The sequence below is a fragment of the Acanthopagrus latus genome, chromosome 11 (genome assembly GCF_904848185.1).
Source record: "Acanthopagrus latus isolate v.2019 chromosome 11, fAcaLat1.1, whole genome shotgun sequence".
NCBI lineage: Eukaryota > Metazoa > Chordata > Actinopteri > Spariformes > Sparidae > Acanthopagrus > Acanthopagrus latus.
Genome location: NC_051049.1, coordinates 23,778,256 through 23,795,068, shown reverse-complemented (window position 1 = coordinate 23,795,068; position 16,813 = coordinate 23,778,256). Strand labels below are relative to the sequence as shown.

At 41.6% G+C, this 16,813-nt stretch overlaps 2 protein-coding genes across 2 annotated transcripts; one reads left to right on the top strand and one right to left on the bottom strand.

Moving 5' to 3' along the window:
- Positions 1-205: 205 nt before the first annotated feature.
- ebna1bp2 (EBNA1 binding protein 2) lies at positions 206-4,123 on the top strand. The gene is made up of 9 exons (XM_037115817.1): positions 206-301; positions 574-657; positions 805-977; positions 1,525-1,648; positions 2,316-2,405; positions 2,606-2,681; positions 2,853-2,943; positions 3,030-3,201; positions 3,344-4,123. The coding sequence occupies exons 1-9, from the start codon at positions 206-208 to the stop codon at positions 3,389-3,391; spliced, it is 954 nt and encodes a 317-aa protein (XP_036971712.1). The 3' UTR covers positions 3,392-4,123.
- Positions 4,124-4,127: 4 nt separating this feature from the next.
- On the bottom strand, positions 4,128-6,582 carry fam183a (family with sequence similarity 183 member A). Its single transcript, XM_037115818.1, has 4 exons — positions 6,325-6,582; positions 5,213-5,269; positions 4,911-5,014; positions 4,128-4,257 (listed from the first exon to the last, which is right to left on the bottom strand). The coding sequence occupies exons 1-4, from the start codon at positions 6,452-6,454 to the stop codon at positions 4,129-4,131; spliced, it is 420 nt and encodes a 139-aa protein (XP_036971713.1). The 5' UTR covers positions 6,455-6,582; the 3' UTR covers position 4,128.
- Between the last annotated feature and the right edge of the window lie 10,231 nt (positions 6,583-16,813).

The window sequence follows — 16,813 nt, the reverse complement described above, 5'->3', positions numbered from 1 at the left end:
GCTATTTTATTATTCCATGTAGGAACTTTTGAACGTTACATTTTCTTTCCGCCGGCGGACTGTGTTGGTAGAACGTTCGACCCCGTCACCTGACGTCACTTCCTCCCCACGTGAAACGCGCAGTACATGTGAGGAGCAGCGTCCACATCCATCCACAGCAGCTTTCCTCACGCTTAAAGGCTATCAGGTCACATATTGTCATCTTATGGTTATCGATAGCAGGACTATGGAGTCAGCAGAGGAGGACGCGCTGCTCGGAGAGGAGTCAGAGGAGGAGCACAGCGACTTATCAGACGGCGAGGTGAGTGACTGTTGTCATGCTAACATTGGCTAACATTAGCCAGCCAAAGCTAACAACTGTAAAACTATCCGAACAGAATAGTGCAAGTGATGAGACTGTCTTGCTCAAGTTATAGTGTAATAGCCTTACGTTTGATTTACTGATCCTGTGTTTTTTGTCTGTTGTGCATGTGTGTACACCCCGGCTGTACATGTCTTTGGTTTTATAGCTACAGATGATGACCGAGAATATAATTGCAGAATATAAACTTAAACAAGTTCTGTATTCTTTAGCTTCAAGAAGCCTTTGCAAAGGGGTTGTTGAAACCTGGAATGAACGTCCTGGTGGATGAACCCAAAAAGTGTGTCAACAATGTGGTGAGTGAATTCAGAACAAATGTCAAAATGTCAGTATTCAAGTTTGGTGTGTTACTGTGAGTGGTTAGCAATGACACGAAGCACAGAAAACACATGCTCTAATGTCCTATAATGATATACTGCCTCTTGTATTGTGTTGTGATGCAGGAGGGTATGAAACAGTGCCTTGCTGACTTCCGTAAAGATCTTCCCTGGACGGAGAGGTTAGACTTGACAAACCTGCCAGCTGAGGACGTCCTCTCAAAAGTTGAAGGGAAAGTTCCAAATGCAGCAAATGGAGATGTCAACGTGGACGATGATTTCCAGAGGGAGATGTTCTTGTGAGTGACTGTAACATGATGCGTTTGTTGAGTTTGGTGGAAAATGTGAAAAGTTTGACTAAACGATCTCACCACAATCTTGGCAGAGTAGCTGTTCTGAAGCTTATTTGCACCCACGTGATCTTCCACTGCAGATGAAGTTGTAATGCTCAAATGTACCTTTAAGGACTTTTTTACAATGTTGGCTGTAAAGTTCATTCCTCAAACAATTAACAGTGTTTGGATGGAACTGTAACTGTTGTTCATTACACATACAAAATGTTGAAATGACTACCAATAAATAACTTGGTTCAGTCTTAGTGCTGTAAGCATACACAAGTTTTTTTTCTGAAAAATAAAGAATCACATATAATGTACCATGAAAACCGCAGGATCAGCTTGCATTTTTTTTTGTATCTTTTACTCATATTCTGTGCAAAATACACATAACGCTAAAGCCTCCATACCGCTTGATCTAAATGATTTGTTTCTCTCTTTGTTAAAAATACTGTGTCACCATCACAGTGTATAAAGAAGTCATTTTTGATCTGTGTTTGTTTTCTTCCAGCTATCGCCAAGCTCAAGCTACAGTCCTCGAGGCACTGCCCCTCTTAAAAAAGAACGGCATTGCCACCAAGAGGCCTGACGATTACTTTGCAGAGATGGCTAAGTCAGACCAGCACATGCAGAAGGTGAGTTGTTTCTTCATCACAAATCTGTGTCGATTACAAGTCAACACAGAAATTTCAGCCTAATATTATGTCTTCAATTGTGAACCTTAATTCATGGAAGGTGTACTGAATAGCTTGACGTCTGAAATGTACCATTGTACCACAATGTAACACATACCAGACATTATTTTGGATGATAGAGACTAGTGTTGTCAAAAATAATGAATGAATGCCAATATATTGGTAATGAGTATTCATTTTCCACAGTACTGAAAGTGATTCCAAATGTGCCTGTCAGCTCTCCCGAATGCCCTTTCTTACAACAAGTTTGCCTCCCACTCTTCTGATGTGGTCAGAAATAAATTATCTTAAATTGCTGTTGTGCTTAAAACACAGTACACAATACTTATACTTATATTTATCTTTTGATAAAAATCAACAGTCTTCTGTCATTTTTTTTTTTCTCGTGGTTTCAAATGTAAATACTTTTCCAGGTGTTATATTGAAGGTAGAAATTCCATTATTGTGAGAAAACTGATGGAGTCACAGAGAGTTTTGTTCTTGTATATAGGTGGTGTGTGTGGTGTGAATGGTCATTACTGACATTTGTTCAGGACAGCTGGTCTTTTATTCCATCAGACTTTCAAATATTGCCACAAACAAAAATGTTTTGTCTTCCCCTGTTCAGATCAGGCAAAAGCTGATCTCAAAGCAGATGATGATGGAGAAATCGGAGAAGGCCAAGAAGCTGCGTGAACAAAGGAAGTTTGGCAAAAAGGTAGGTGTCTGTTCTTTACTTCTGTTATAATTGTTTGAATCCTTTTACTGTACTTTGTTAATTGAAAAAAATGAGCCTTTATGATGTAGGCTGTAGATGTGTCTAGATGAACTAGAGGTCTGCCTTCACACTATTGATCATTGATGTGTAATGGGAAGATGCAATTATCATCTTTTTAATGAGTTTATGATGTGTGCCAGGTCCAAGTAGAGGTGATCCAGAAGAGGCAGAAAGAGAAGAAGGCTATGATGAACGCTGTGAAGAAGTATCAGAAAGGTGAGGTTTTTTTGTTTTTTGGAATATGACTTTCATTAATTACACTGCACATACAAAGGTGAAACATTTATAAAATGTTGCAAATAGCTTTGCTGACTTATGCAAAATATGTATTTGTGAGAATGTTTTCAAATTGAGATTTAAGATGTCTGATCTCCCCCCCCTCTCCAGGAATGACTGATAAACTGGATTTCTTGGAAGGAGACAAGAAGGCGGGTAAAGACTCTTCTCAGGGACCCAAGAAAGTGTCCAACAAGAAGGGGTGAGTGGTTGCATGTCAGCTCTGCACACTGCAATCATAAATATCAAGATGACTAAACACTAAAATTTTTACTGTTATTTTGGCAGCCCCAATGCCAAGAGAAAGTACAAGGACCAGAAATTCGGCTTTGGAGGCAAGAAGAGTGGGAAGAAGTGGAACACCAAGGAGAGCTTCAACGATGTTTCCAGTTTCCGCGCCAAAGTGGCTCATGCAAAGGGCGGGAAAGGAGGGAAGAAAGGCAAAGGAGGAAAACAAAATGTGAGTCACATGCACATAAAACACTGACTGACTGATTTATTGATTTAATAAATGTGGAAAATTTGTCAAAGGAAATTATTAAGTTACTAGAAAAACTGTGGAGAAGCTAATTTTTCCATACTTTGTTCCACTTGTTTTTCAGAAACGCCCAGGAAAGTCTGTACGCAAGAAGATGAAGTCCCGCTCGTAAGAACAGGCTGGACTTGAATCTTGCCTTGGCGCAGGACGTTTTCAGGAGAACTTTTTCTTCTACACTTTTTTGTACAGTATGGCTTCTATATAATGTGTCTGGATTGATGTGGAGAAACCCTTCAAGCCACAGAGAGACAAAGAAAGACATCAGGCCATACTGCTGAGGGAGCTATTTAAAGGACGCGACTGGTGAAGAAAAGACCTCACTTTGTAGGGAAGGTTAACCCAAGAGTGGACTAAATACCTGAACTACAATGCTGTTATCCGAGAAAAAAAGAAAGAGAGAATTTGAATGTCAAGAAAATGTTTAATGTCTTTTCCTCTTTATAATTTGCTCAAGATCAGTTTTTACGGTCTGAGGACATATTATCTCTGAAGTGGTTTTAAAGCTACTGTCTGTGATCACACCTCAGTATCTACAACAACCTTGGCTGTCTTATTTTATGCTACGTGCTCCTGTTTGGTGTTTTATTTTTTTTCTAACTCTGCTCTTTGACACATTGATTCTCTCCCATGTGACATGACATTTTATAATATTGAACAGTTGTTAGTTTTGTCCTTTCCCGTTCGCTGATATGATTAGTATGTGATGGGGAGACGGTGCTTTGTATAGACCTGTGCAAAAGTTTTCCCTGCAAGTGTTTTTTCTTAAATTGCTAAGATGAAAAAAATGCTTTTGTTGAAGACGCCTGTATGTTTGTATGATACACAAATAAAAAATCTCAACACAGGTGCTCACTTTTGGTCGGATTTAATTTCAGTCTTGGGGCAGTTGGATAAACGCAGGGCAGTTTCTTGGTGTATGGTCACGTCCGTGCTGAATCGGTGGAAGTTTAACCTCCTGTCGCTGCGATTTGATGGCATCTAGAGGGAAAACAATGGGTAGAATTAAGACTTGAGTAAGATGTTGAAGGGACATTGGATTTAATGAATCATTAAATGGGACCAGAAAACACATTCATGAGTCTGTGGTTTCTTTGGGTTTAATTCTTGAAATCAAAACAATATGCAAAACAATAGAAATAACACAACTAAATTTGAACCAAAATCCCAAACTTGTATTGCTTAAAATCTATAGAAAGCTCAGGTTTAACAATGTATTACTACCCATCTTAGTGTTGAGATTTCTTATTTCCAATCAGTTTATACTGGGTGTACCAATTTTATTAATTACAGCTGAAGTATAGTGACATTTTTTGAGGTCCTAGCATTTATTTGTCTTAAAATCTTTCAAATTCATAAACCATCAGTACTTCAGACAATAGCTATGTAGCCTTACCGTCAAAGCTTTTTACCTGGACGTGCTGTTGGTGGCAGGAAGTATTACTATGCATTAAGATTTGAACACAGATCCAGTTCCAAAAACCAAGCTCAACCATAAGAATCAACATGACGTTAACTAGACTTCTGTCCCTGAATTACTTTTGGCTGCTTGTATTAAGACGCTGTAGCTTCAGTGCAGGCTCTATGTTTACGCCAACTTCATTGTCAAATTGTCAAAGTGGTGTTTTCCTCACCAGTGATGCTGACAGCCATCCTATCTCCTGACTCTCAGTCTGTGGCATTTCATATTTCTTGGTGGGCTCCTGGCGGGCTTTGTGAAAGGCCTGGATGAAGTCCGCTGGAAAAGAGAGAAGTATTTGAGCAATCAGTGACACAGACGCTGTAAATCATTTACCGTCTCTAACTGCGTCCTCCCTGTTTGGACTCTTGCTTGGTGTCTGGAGTAATGTGATACCTTCTTCAACTGTTATTTATCCAGAAGAGAAGAGCAAAGACATTTTTAAGCCAAGTTTCACTGGAACTGTTGTAAACTTACAGTCTGCGATCACTTCAGGTGGTTTCCTGGACATGGGCTTGTCTGGCAGGATGTGTACTAAGAAGAAGAAGAAGACACACACATTGTGAGAAATGAAGGCAATGCAACATCTACACATGTAGAATGTGACAACAGATTGTATAACAGGTACAATGACACATGTCCTGTTATGTTATTTGCTCCCCCTTTTGGATCACGAGCAGTGTCTTTATTTAGCTCTGTGTGTATCAAAAGATGAAACTGCCACTTATAACAGGCTCAGAGTGACAATACCTTTGTAGAGACCTTTTCCAAAACAGCATTACAAAATGCTGCTCATGCATAAAACAGAGCAAAGCAATAAAAGGCACGTGGAAAAGAGACAGAACGTCTGCAAGGCCAGTGTTACAGTGGTAGAGAGAGAGAGAAAGTGATGCGAAAATAGAAGTAAATAAAAGAATAACATCACATCAGAGGAATTAAGAACAGATAAAAAGGAGAGCAGTAAAAATAAATAAAGCACAATAAATATGTTAAAGATAACAATTAAAAGCAATAGAGGATGGTAAGAGGAAAGACATTAAAAGAGAGGAATCAAAACACACAAATAGACTAAGAAGCAGTAAAAAGGAATGAGAAGATGAAACAATAAAAAAAAATCGAGTTTAAAAAGTATGACTTCACATAAAAGTCTCTTAAAAATGGGGTTTAAAATAAGTTATTGGTGTATAGATATAAAAAGCACCAGAATGAATAAAACAGACAACACAGAAGTAAAACCAAAATGAAACAGACAAAAGTATCAGAATTCACGATGTAAAGCAGCTTTACAGCCTATAAGTTTGTTTATGAGGAGTGATCTAAAAAACAAACAAACAAACAAACAAAAAACATCTGTCCTGGTGAATCTGTGACAGTGAAGACAGTACAACTGAAGCAAACTAACGCCTTTTTCCAGTGTTCAGCCTATTTTTTCAAATTCTTTCCGCACCAGGAACAGAATGAAAATGATGAAACCAGTCGACCGGTGTCAGTGTTAGTGTTTTGTGGGAGATAAAGTCCCTGTTGTTGAGCACCACAGTCTCCCAGCTGTGCAGCACAGAGAGGAGGCAGTGTTAACGTTAGCAGCTCACGTTTGCGGTGCGGGTTGATGCTGAACTCCGTGTGGAGCTTCTGCTGTCTCTGCTCTTTCCGGATCGTCTCGACATGGATTGCGTTTTGGTGAACCACTGATGGCTCCGTTTTCTTCTCGTTTCCTGCCATGTTAATAATAATTTAAAAAACAAACAAACAAACAACAAAAGAAAAAAAAAGTGACACCGTTAACCGGTAAAACAAAGCTACTCTTAGTGCGGGAGCTGGTATCTGATTTCGTTACCTAGCAACAGTAAACACGGCCTCCTGCTGCAGTGACGCGACTCGAACGCAGGGTGGAGCTGCGCGCTCAGACATCGTGCTGGTGGAGCAGAAGAAGAAGCCTACATTCATTCATTCATTGACTCATTCATTCATGGTAGTTACCTGTCACACTGCATCCTTGATCCAGAGCTGCTGCTGTGAAAATACACCACCACAGGTTAATACTCTGCATTCAAAGAAGTGTGAAAATATACAAAGGTATTACCAGTATTACCACCAGTAACAATTTCTTAAAGTTTCAAAGGTAAAGTGGTCACTGTCAGTGTTGTACTGTTATATGGATTTGTGCTGTTATGGGTGCATTTTGAACTCCACCGCATTCAGCTGATCACTTGAGTTACTAGCTACTTTGCAGATCACATGCTGCATCAGAGCCAAAGTACAGTACATTGATTGAACCACAGTATTCAGTATATGCATTCATATATGTAAATATAATTGACTTTTGCTTGTTCTTTTGATACTTAAGTACGTCAAACATTTAAATTCTGCATTTTTCCGAATGTGAAACTGAATTTAGAAAAAGTGAAGAGATAAGTAGTAACTAAAGGTGTCACACAAAAGAGTACAATATTTGCCACTGAGAAAAAAAGCTAAATATGGAACCTAATTACCTCCAATTTGTTGTTGCGTAGAGTAATTAAGTAAATGTAATTAGTGACCACTGGCTGCAGACATCTGAGCTCCTTTAACTCATACAGTTACAATCTTCACAGCAGCAGAGACAAACTTGTAATCAGCTTAACTTTAACTTCTTCTCTCATGTGCATTCAAGACATGAAACTTCAGCTGTTTTTACATCTCTGTTCTTGTTTTTTTCAAGTGTTCTGGTGTTCTCTGTGTTTTTCTGTTAGATTCTATTCAGCCTGAAGCCCTTTGTTGCATTATTGTTGTCAAAAGTTCTCTCAGAAATATTCTCAGAAGTGATTAAATATCACTCAGAAGAGCCAAAAAGAATAATAAAATATTTCAAATTGGTGCGAGACAAGAACTCAACTAAAATATTCATTAAGCTCCTGCAACTATTGTATTCAAGTTTAGCTTTCCTTTCATTTGATATGTGTAATCACTTGTCAGCAAAGTTGCATTTTGCCCACAGAGAATTGAAAAAAACATGGGAATTTACAATTATGTCACATCAAATATTCCATCTTTTTCTTTACCGCTGCTTCACAGTAAACATATCCTGGCAGACAGACATCAGCAATAAATTCAGCGTCAGATCCGGAAAATCTGCATCATTCAAACTCATTTCAGGAACTGTGTGACGTGAATTAACAAATTTTGGGCATAGCTCTCATCTCTCAGAGCTTTGCGGTCTTCCCCCTGACTTTCCAGAATCCATTTGTTCATTTTAATACGAGCTGCAAATCACTGCTGTTTTTGTGCCATGTAGAAAACCTTTGCCTGGAGCACACAAACCCGTCAAAGTGTAGCGGGAGAGCGCCGAGTGAACCGATCCGTCCAGACTGTGAGAATATGTAGCCAAACTGAGTGCAGTGTGATTTATGTTTTTTTACTTACACATGTTGTCTTAGGGCGATGGAGGCATATATTTTTATTTATTTTTTAATTTTTTTTCAGTTTTCGCTCACCAGGACTGTCTGCTGCATGTGAGTCTGAATTCTCGCAAACACACACACACACACACACACACACACACACACACACACCCTTTGACTGCATGTGCACAAGCCTGTACGGGAGCACATTTGATGAAACTAAGAAACTTTCAAGGAAGTAACACCAACCTCCTCAGCTGACCGGTGACCTTGTGACGGTGCACTGCGTGTGTGTTACAGAGTGGAGTGGCGTTTCTTCACATTGTCTCAGAGCACACTCGACCTCCCCTGTACTCAAACACATAAATAACAGTGCTATCAAAAATCTTGCAGACGGTACTCATGGTTGGGTGGGTGCTGTGGATGTGCTGATATTCTCAGCTTGCAGTGGCAATCCCTCTCACCACTTCCATTTCATTTCTCTCTCTCCCCTCCACCTCTTCCTCCAGCCTTCCTCATCCTCCTTCTCCTCCTGCCTCATCTGCTCTTGTCTGAAGTTTTGTTTTATGGACTTTGTCTTTTTTTTCTGGTGGTGCGTGCGTGCTTCTTCTCACGGTAACAGACAGCTCAATAAAGGTTGAGATGTTCGGCTCTCGGCTCCCCGTCTCATAACCCCATTCGAGCTTTAATAGACCCCCTGCGTGAAAGATATAATGGAAACAGGTAATAACTCAAACATGGGAGGGGCTGTGTGTGTGTGTGTGTGTGTGTGTGTGGGGGGGGGATTTGGGTGCTTTCAGTGTGGGTGGGTGACAATTCCCCTGTGGCGTTTGTGTATGTGCGCTAAGGAAGAGTGAGCAATATGTATTACGGGAGGATGGGAGGGCTCGCCGTGTCAAGCTTTGTTCCCCGGCTCCTGTCACAGTGTCAGGACGAGTTACCATCCTGGCAGCTTCTGCGCTCCTCGGGCAGGGGGGGAAGAGTAAAAGGCCAGTTTGTGAGTTTGTTCAAACTCCACCGTCACCCACGTGCAAGGGAGGGCACGGCAGATGGTGTACGACTTGATCTAATACGACAAGACTGCGGCAAACTACTTTCCCTTCTTCCCCTTCCCTAACATGCATTGTTAACAAAGAGCCATTTGAATTTCAAGTAATGCGGGTTAACGGCGGGGATCTAATCTCCATCATCCCCTGAGCGGGAGTCAGGAGGAAGCATTTTTTGTTTGGTTTTAATGTGGCTGAGGAGAATTACTAACGACTGACTTGTGCGTGGTGGAGTGTGCTGCAAGCTTTATCCTGTGAAGATTTGAGGACGTGATTAAAGAGCACGCCATTTCCCTTGTTGTGCCACTTCATCAGCAGCGCTTCATCAACAGAAAATGTTTCATTGCATTACTCGCAAAACAGACTTTTAGTGCTGACATTCAGGTTGAATTTTTTCCCCCCATTATCATTTTATTTTCTCTTTACTTTCTTTTTTTATTATACCTCATATTCTTTATCCGTCTAGACTGGACAGACGTTTTCACGGACGAGGTAACGCGCTTCAGTCCTGTTCATGCTACATTAAGTCAGGTTGGCCGTCTTCCTCCCTGCCCTCTCTGTCTCTCATCTGGTGTTTCCTCAAAAGTTATATTGACAGGTGAGCAAAAAGAAATGTAGCATTTTTGTCATGTAACCACTTGCACTATTATGATGATGTTGCAAACTTGGCTGATGCTTTTGCCGACATGTTTTTATGCCATTTTTTGTCAGCAATGTTGAGAATAAATATTTATATTATGTTTCATATACTATTATATGAAGATATTGCAAGAAAACAACCTCACCAGGTCATTTTTTTGACCGACTTATCTATCTAAGGGTGAATATGATTCAGGCAAATACAAGTAAAACACCTGACTTCATGATGTGATTTAATATATTCTCGCAAAAGCACAAAAAGATTGTTGGACACAAAAATTCTGTTATTATGACATTGTGATAAAATGTCCTTCAGTTTCCAAGGTGACTACTACAGTAAACAAGAGGATATGGAGCAAACATTTCAGATCAGATTTTAGAAAGTCAAATAAAGGGCTGGACAGTAAATTGCACAAAAATAGTGATGATGTGAGGTTTTAACCTCAAACATCTGCATACACCACTTACGCAACTTTTTCTCCTTCCAAGTGTTGACTGCGTGATGCGACCTTCACAAACTAACTAATATCATAAATATGGTGTGCCGTCTTTGTGTCTAATATCTCTCAGAGAGAAAACAAATTCTTTCTCTAACTGAATCTCAGCAGGGGGGGCACTCGCTGTTTGATATCAGCTAACGAGCAGGTGTGAGCGAAATCACACCAACATGATTAAAAAAACCCACATAGAAAGAGCAAAGGGAACCGTACCGACGGCAGTTTTGCGAGAGGCTCATTCATGCCAGAGTTAAATAAATGCTGTGTCACTGAAGAAGTCACCCACATTCACTTTCCTAACAGAGGATCAGATCAAAAAATACACCCAGAATGAGATCTGGGTGCAGTGTGAGTGTGGGTACTTTTGCTCAGACTCCCCCGCGTTCCCCAAACAGGTCACCTGCTTTCTCCCCGGCTGACTCCATGCCCCCAGCGCCAGCTTCTGACCTTTCCCAACCAGGCTATGTTTTAATTACCGAGCGGCCCTGTTGCCTGCTAATTAAAACATCATGTCATGTATTATTCAGCCATTTTCTCCACCATTGCTCCAACATAAAACAGACGAGAGGTGCACACTTTCCCCCGTCACACTCCGTCTCATCCACTCTCACATATGTTTAATGACTAATAAAAGCAGATGATATTTTCCTAAGAGGGGGGGAATGTTTGCGGAGGTGTTTTAACGCTAATGAAACCCCTCTGTAGCTTTTCTTTCTTTTCTTTTTTTTTCCTCCCCGTCCTGGTAGCTGCTGACCTTTTCGCGTGAGTGTCTGTGACTGAGATTTCAAAGGAAGCTGTACCATTTTCAATCAAGCACCACTTAATAAAAATGTAAATTGATTTTCTGTTGCACAAAAGCGGCCCTGGAATGGAATTTTAAAGAGCCGCTTTCATCGGAAAAACGCACCAGTATCACCCGTGATAAGCAAAACACAGAGGAGTGCGGAGACATTTAAAATTAGATAAGCTCAACATACAGTGCGTTTGGTACGAATTTATGAATCCAACGGTTAAACTTATCTTCTCCATGCACTCTGGCCTGTGGTTAATATTTTCATGATGTTTTATTCAAGTGTGCAAAACATATGAAATATATAGAAATCCAACACATTTGAGTATTCAACATTTAAGTTCTTCTTGTTTTTTTAATCAGAAAGAGTAGTAAAAAAATGTGTTTACTCTAGCTCATCTTTTTTGGAGCTTTCATCCACACTGGGCTGTCTCCTTCTGCAGGAAACGTGACAACATTTGAGAACAGCCCAGTCACTGAGGAGGGATCGAACGTGTTTATTGAACTTAATTAATGACCAGCGTGATTAATTGTGTCTGGGGCGCCCTGAGGCTCAAAGTACCTGTCTGAAATCCAGGCAGATCTGAGCCAGGGACGGTTATATGTCATTCCCCGTCTCACTGTGTCCTCATCTCCTATCATCTCCCCACTCTCTACTCTATAATAAAGACATAAAAGTGCCCCTGAAAAATACTGGAATAAAAAAAGGTGCACAGTCATTTTTTTTTTTTTTTTTTTTGCGGAATGAGTTTAAGACAAACTCGAAAATGGCTCAGGAGAAGATTTGATCAAGATCTGTGGCCACGGTATACATTTATTCCAGGCGGGAATTCCATTTTCTGCAAGGCGCCGTTAACTCCTGCCGGGTGAAATGACCTCATCCGTGGACACCCCTGTCTTCTCCGCTCTTCCACGGTATCATATGAAACTTCACATCATAAAAACTGGCCTGCGCGCACCAATAAAGTTTAGATCTGAGGCTCGAGTTTTTCTCATCTGTCGATTAAGATTTGAAGAAGTTCTTCGGGGGTGCACTGAGCTGTGCTGTGATCTCCAGCGAAGACCGTGAGAAAGTGGTTTTGTGGTTTGGCTGTGGACCTCCGTGTCTGCTCTGTCTGTGGCTGCCAGTCAACCAGAGCGCTAATCTAACAGCAGATACAATCCCACCATCCCAGCCCTTTGTCTCCTCACGCACGGCGATAATAATTTATCCCAGCTTTTATCAGTTTTTTGGGGGGTTTTTTGTTTTTTTTTACCCCAGTGGACGGACTGGGGAGTGTTTACTTATCTGATTATGGATTTTTATTCAACAAACGACTCGTGTTTAGAAAAGCAGGGCACCTTTACGCAGAGGCACACACACACACACACACACACACACACACACACACACACACACACACACACACACACACACTTACAAACACACACACGGTTCTGCTCGGTGACTGTTCTATCTATTCACCTTGCACTGGAGACGACAGGTGATAGCAGACCACATGTACTGGTACCTGAACAAACACACACACACACACTCGTGCTCTCCGGTTTGTTTTGATAGTCCTGTAGGTGTCTGGGGCTCGCTGGAGACATCGCGGCCGTGGGAAAGCGGTCTTGCCATCAGATGGTAGCTCTGTGTCACCACCGCTGTTGTCTGTAATCTCCTGTTTTGTCTCACTGAAGGAGACTTTCTCAGGTAGGACAGAGCTCAGCAGAGATTACCGCGGGACAGATTAGGAGAGAGACCGCACTAAAGGTGTGTGCAGCACAGTGTCAGAGTTGAAAATGAAAAGGGACAGCGGCCCCTCAGTGGTGGAGCTGAACACCTTGATTGTTGAAATGTTGCATGGCTGCGTTGCTTTGCATTCACTTCCTCGCCAAAGTTTTTTTGATGTTTACTGTGAAAAAAGGAAGCGCCGTTGCGAATCCCAGTGGAAACAGGAAAACACTTTATTTTTTTTAGCAACAAATCCAAGGTGAAAGTAGGAGGAAGCTGAACTGTCACCCTCTTTTCTTTCACTTTTTCAGCCCAGGTGTTGTTTATATCTGTGCCTAGGTCCTGAGCATGCAATTACATATTTTCAGGATGAGAAAGAGATTGTTTGCATTCACATACATTTTTACATTCTTATACATCAGCTTTCATTCTCATCATCCCTCTCAAGCCTCTGTCCAGCTCTCAGACACTCGCTCACAGGGTCTCAGGTTTGCCTGTAGGCTCTCTGAACCTGACAGAGTTACAGTGTGTCACAATTTCAGGGTGCCAACCAGAGAACTGGATTGTCCGCAAGTTGATTAGTGAGATTATCAATCACACGGTGCGCCAAGGAAACAGCATGAGAAACAGTAAGAGGACACACCACAGACACCAGTGGTGGAATGTAACTTAAGGACATTTGCTCAGGTATAGTACAGGAGTACACAAAAGGTACATGGTACCTTAACACTTCAATACGGTTCCTGAACGATACCAATTTTATAATATCAATTACAGTACAAATCTTGAGTTTTACTTTTCAGTTTTGGTATTTTTCCACTCCAAGCTGTTTTCTCACAGAAAAAAATAAACAAAGAATAATTTCCAGTGCAAAAGCACACTTGCAAACAAGTGACAAGTCAACGTCTGATGCTCACTGCTACATACTGAGGACCTTTTCACTTTGCAGTTTTCCTTCAGAAAAATCAACATGCCTGCTTTCTCAGGACACAGACAAACCCGCTCCTGGCTGATGGTGTCTACTGTGAGGAGAAGAGAAACATAAAAGTGAACGTACAGTAAACGTACTGTTTAACCAGCCGACCGTCCAGCTTTAGCAACAATGACTTTTTTGCATATATTGCATCGTGCATGATTGGCATCAATCCTGCTAAAATGGAGCCATGCTTTTGACCTCGGTGGCATTTTTTCATCAGTTTGACGACACACACAACTACAGTTCACAACACAGATACAACCCCGTCTGTGGGCGTAACCACAAAATGTCTCTGGTAACCGCGAATGTATTTTTCTTGCATGCCGTAATCACATGTAACGTTACAGCCAATCACCGGCAGAATTATCAGATCTTGATCACATGATTGACCTCTGGGGACCGAAACAAAAAACAAAAAAAGCTTAGGTAGCGTTTTGGCGAGAGTTTCACTTTAAGTAAAGGTTCTGAATTCTTCTTCCACAATGGACACTCATACATTGTTCAGTCATTTATTTTGGTAATTGCATGCTGCACAGCCAAGGATTTATAAAGCGTGTGTGTCATCTAGCGGCATGATTCCACGTTGTAAACAACTGCACAGCCCTCGTTCGCTCCGTGGAAGAGGACCCCGCTCCCTCTGCAGATATAAAAGGCTCACACTAAGATAACGAAGGCAGGATTCTTTGCTCCAAGTGTTTATAAGCTGATGAAGACATCATGATGAATATCATGTTCCCCTTCTGCTGGACCTTAAACGGTGACTCTCACAATGTCCCGTCCCATGCTCAGGACAAAGGCACACGAACAGCAACATTCCCCGGCAGCACTGTGCCTTGGAAAAACTCCAGCGTGTGCACCGACACTTGTCTTGTGAGGCATTTAAGTGACTCATAATCTAATTTTTCCTCATATTTGCCTCCCGACTGCAGTAGCTTGTCTTCATTAGCAGCGGTGGCCTGGAGTGAGCATGTCAGGTTGATGGCTTTTCTCTGCCTTGCCTGCTAGCATGAGCAAGTGATTAGCCCATCGTTAGCCGGGTAAGTGGTGGCGAGACAGGGCACCCCTGGGTTTGTGTGCGCTTAGTTATATGTGTGAGAGGGGTTGTGCGTGGATGTGTGAGAAGAAACATAGAAGTTTTTTCTGGCGTGTGAGAGATTGTTTGCGCCCCCCCGACTCACACCCCTTTGGTTTGCTGAGGAAATTGTGTTTTCGCTCTCCGCCCCACTGCCTCACTCATCACCCGCCTCTGTAATGTGCGTGTTTGGCCTTCTGGTGTAGACAACAGTGCTGGGAGTTCATAACATATGCACGGTTGCACATACTTTCGCATTGCCAGTATGCTCATGCATTAGCAAACACTTCTGGTTATATTACAGCTCCAGATGTGTCCTCCTGTGGATGTTAGGCGGGCGCATGGTGCGGGTCGCCGGAGTTGGTGTACTTGTTGGGAGCGCTCCGTGCAAACATGTCCTCAGACACACACTCACCAAGTTCATACAGACATGTCTGACCCTCAGCACAGTAGACACACTCGCTCTTTTGCCGTCACTTCCTGTTTCCCCTCTAGAATCAGAGGAGTTATGTGGTAGATACTTTGAAAGTAGTTCAAGGATGTTTCACTTGACATTTTTGAAACACAAAGTCTAAATATACACCTGTTATCTGTGATCAGTGACTTCATCAGCAAGTTAGAAAGGTGGGTGATAATTAATTCTTCCTCGCAGTCTTCTTCTCTTCTCAGGTCATTTTTCATTCATTTCTTGGTGCATTCATGCCACCTGTGGATCAGTGGAATAGTGTGAAACAATTAGTTCTAACTGCATGGTTAACTGAGCTTATTGGCTGACAGAAGCGAACGTCACAGTTCACAGCAGCCGGCAATTACTTGTAGCCTCGCATAGCATTAGCACATCCTTGAGAGTCCCGATCAGAGTCATGGCTGAAGCAGCAGTAAGTCACCTCGGACGACTCAGTGGCTGGTTGCTCCCTGTAGTTCGTGGGTAAGCTGTGTCTCGAGCAGATGACCAGTACACAAGCAGATGAGTCAGATCACCTGAGCTTTGTGCTCAAACAGATTACTTTTCCATAAACTTGGCCCACATTTAAAAAAACAATAGGTCCCCTTTAAAGGGGAATTTTTAAAGAAAAATGCAAATCACTTGTTCTAAGTTTTGCCTATTCCTGTTACTTCATTTTGTGTCTGAGGTTATACCTCGGAGAAATTTGAAGACAGGAGATGAGACAGCTTAATATCATCAGCAATTAAAGTCTCATTTCAGTAAGTTCAGTAAGTGCTGGAGTTTGCAGGCATACCCAGCCCTTTAATTTGTTTTGGAGAAATGCTATCCAAATTAATTCATATCAGGAGTGAACGCTCGCATTTGGAAAATGAAAAACAATTTCAAGGTTTCATAATGTTCTCGCGGGGTGTCTGCGCTCCGCAGAGGCCTATCGCAACATGAAGCAATCCTTTTCTTCCAAGGGGATTTCACATTATGTTTTAAATCGCTGATTTTCATTGCCTCGGTGAAATAACAGAATAGATCACTCGGAGACTTTAATGGCAGCCCTCTCCTCCTCTTTCCACGCTATCTTGTGAGACAATAATTTAGAGAACATCCGTAAGCCTGAGAAAGTGAGATGAGCCATGAGTCCCTGTTCATGCATTTGCTCATACAATCATCTCTGTAATGACTGGTTATCAGCCAAATACTTGAGTGTCTTTCAATCCAAATAGACTTCTGGTTCACAGCATCAAGGCTAAGATGCTGTAGTGGTTGATTGATCCTTTTCAGGATATGTCAAAGGCAAGTATTTCCAGTGACAGGGATACAGGAGAAAGCGACCAGCGATGAGGACAAAATCCCTGATCACAGCAAACTGATAGTGGGCTAGATAGCTGGCAGTAAATTCACCATTAATGGACCCGAAAGTGTCGCTAAGTGTTGGACCTCAGCCACAAATTGACTGACAAGCTATATTCGTGCAGAATTCAGATATTAAAAGCAGAGTGCTAAGGATCTTCTTTAAATTACA

Excerpts from the sequence above, each read along its gene's own strand:
- ebna1bp2 (XM_037115817.1), top strand. The coding sequence starts at position 206 with ATGGTTATCGATAGCAGGACTATGGAGTCAGCAGAGGAGGACGCGCTG. Across the intron at positions 658-804 it reads AAAAGTGTGTCAACAATGTG|GAGGGTATGAAACAGTGCCT; the intron begins GTGAGTGAATTC and ends GTTGTGATGCAG. Across the intron at positions 2,944-3,029 it reads AAAGTGTCCAACAAGAAGGG|CCCCAATGCCAAGAGAAAGT; the intron begins GTGAGTGGTTGC and ends TTATTTTGGCAG.
- fam183a (XM_037115818.1), bottom strand. The coding sequence starts at position 6,454 with ATGGCAGGAAACGAGAAGAAAACGGAGCCATCAGTGGTTCACCAAAAC. Across the intron at positions 5,270-6,324 it reads CATCAACCCGCACCGCAAAC|TACACATCCTGCCAGACAAG; the intron begins GTGAGCTGCTAA and ends TCTTCTTCTTAG. Across the intron at positions 5,015-5,212 it reads ACCTGAAGTGATCGCAGACT|CGGACTTCATCCAGGCCTTT; the intron begins GTAAGTTTACAA and ends TCTCTTTTCCAG.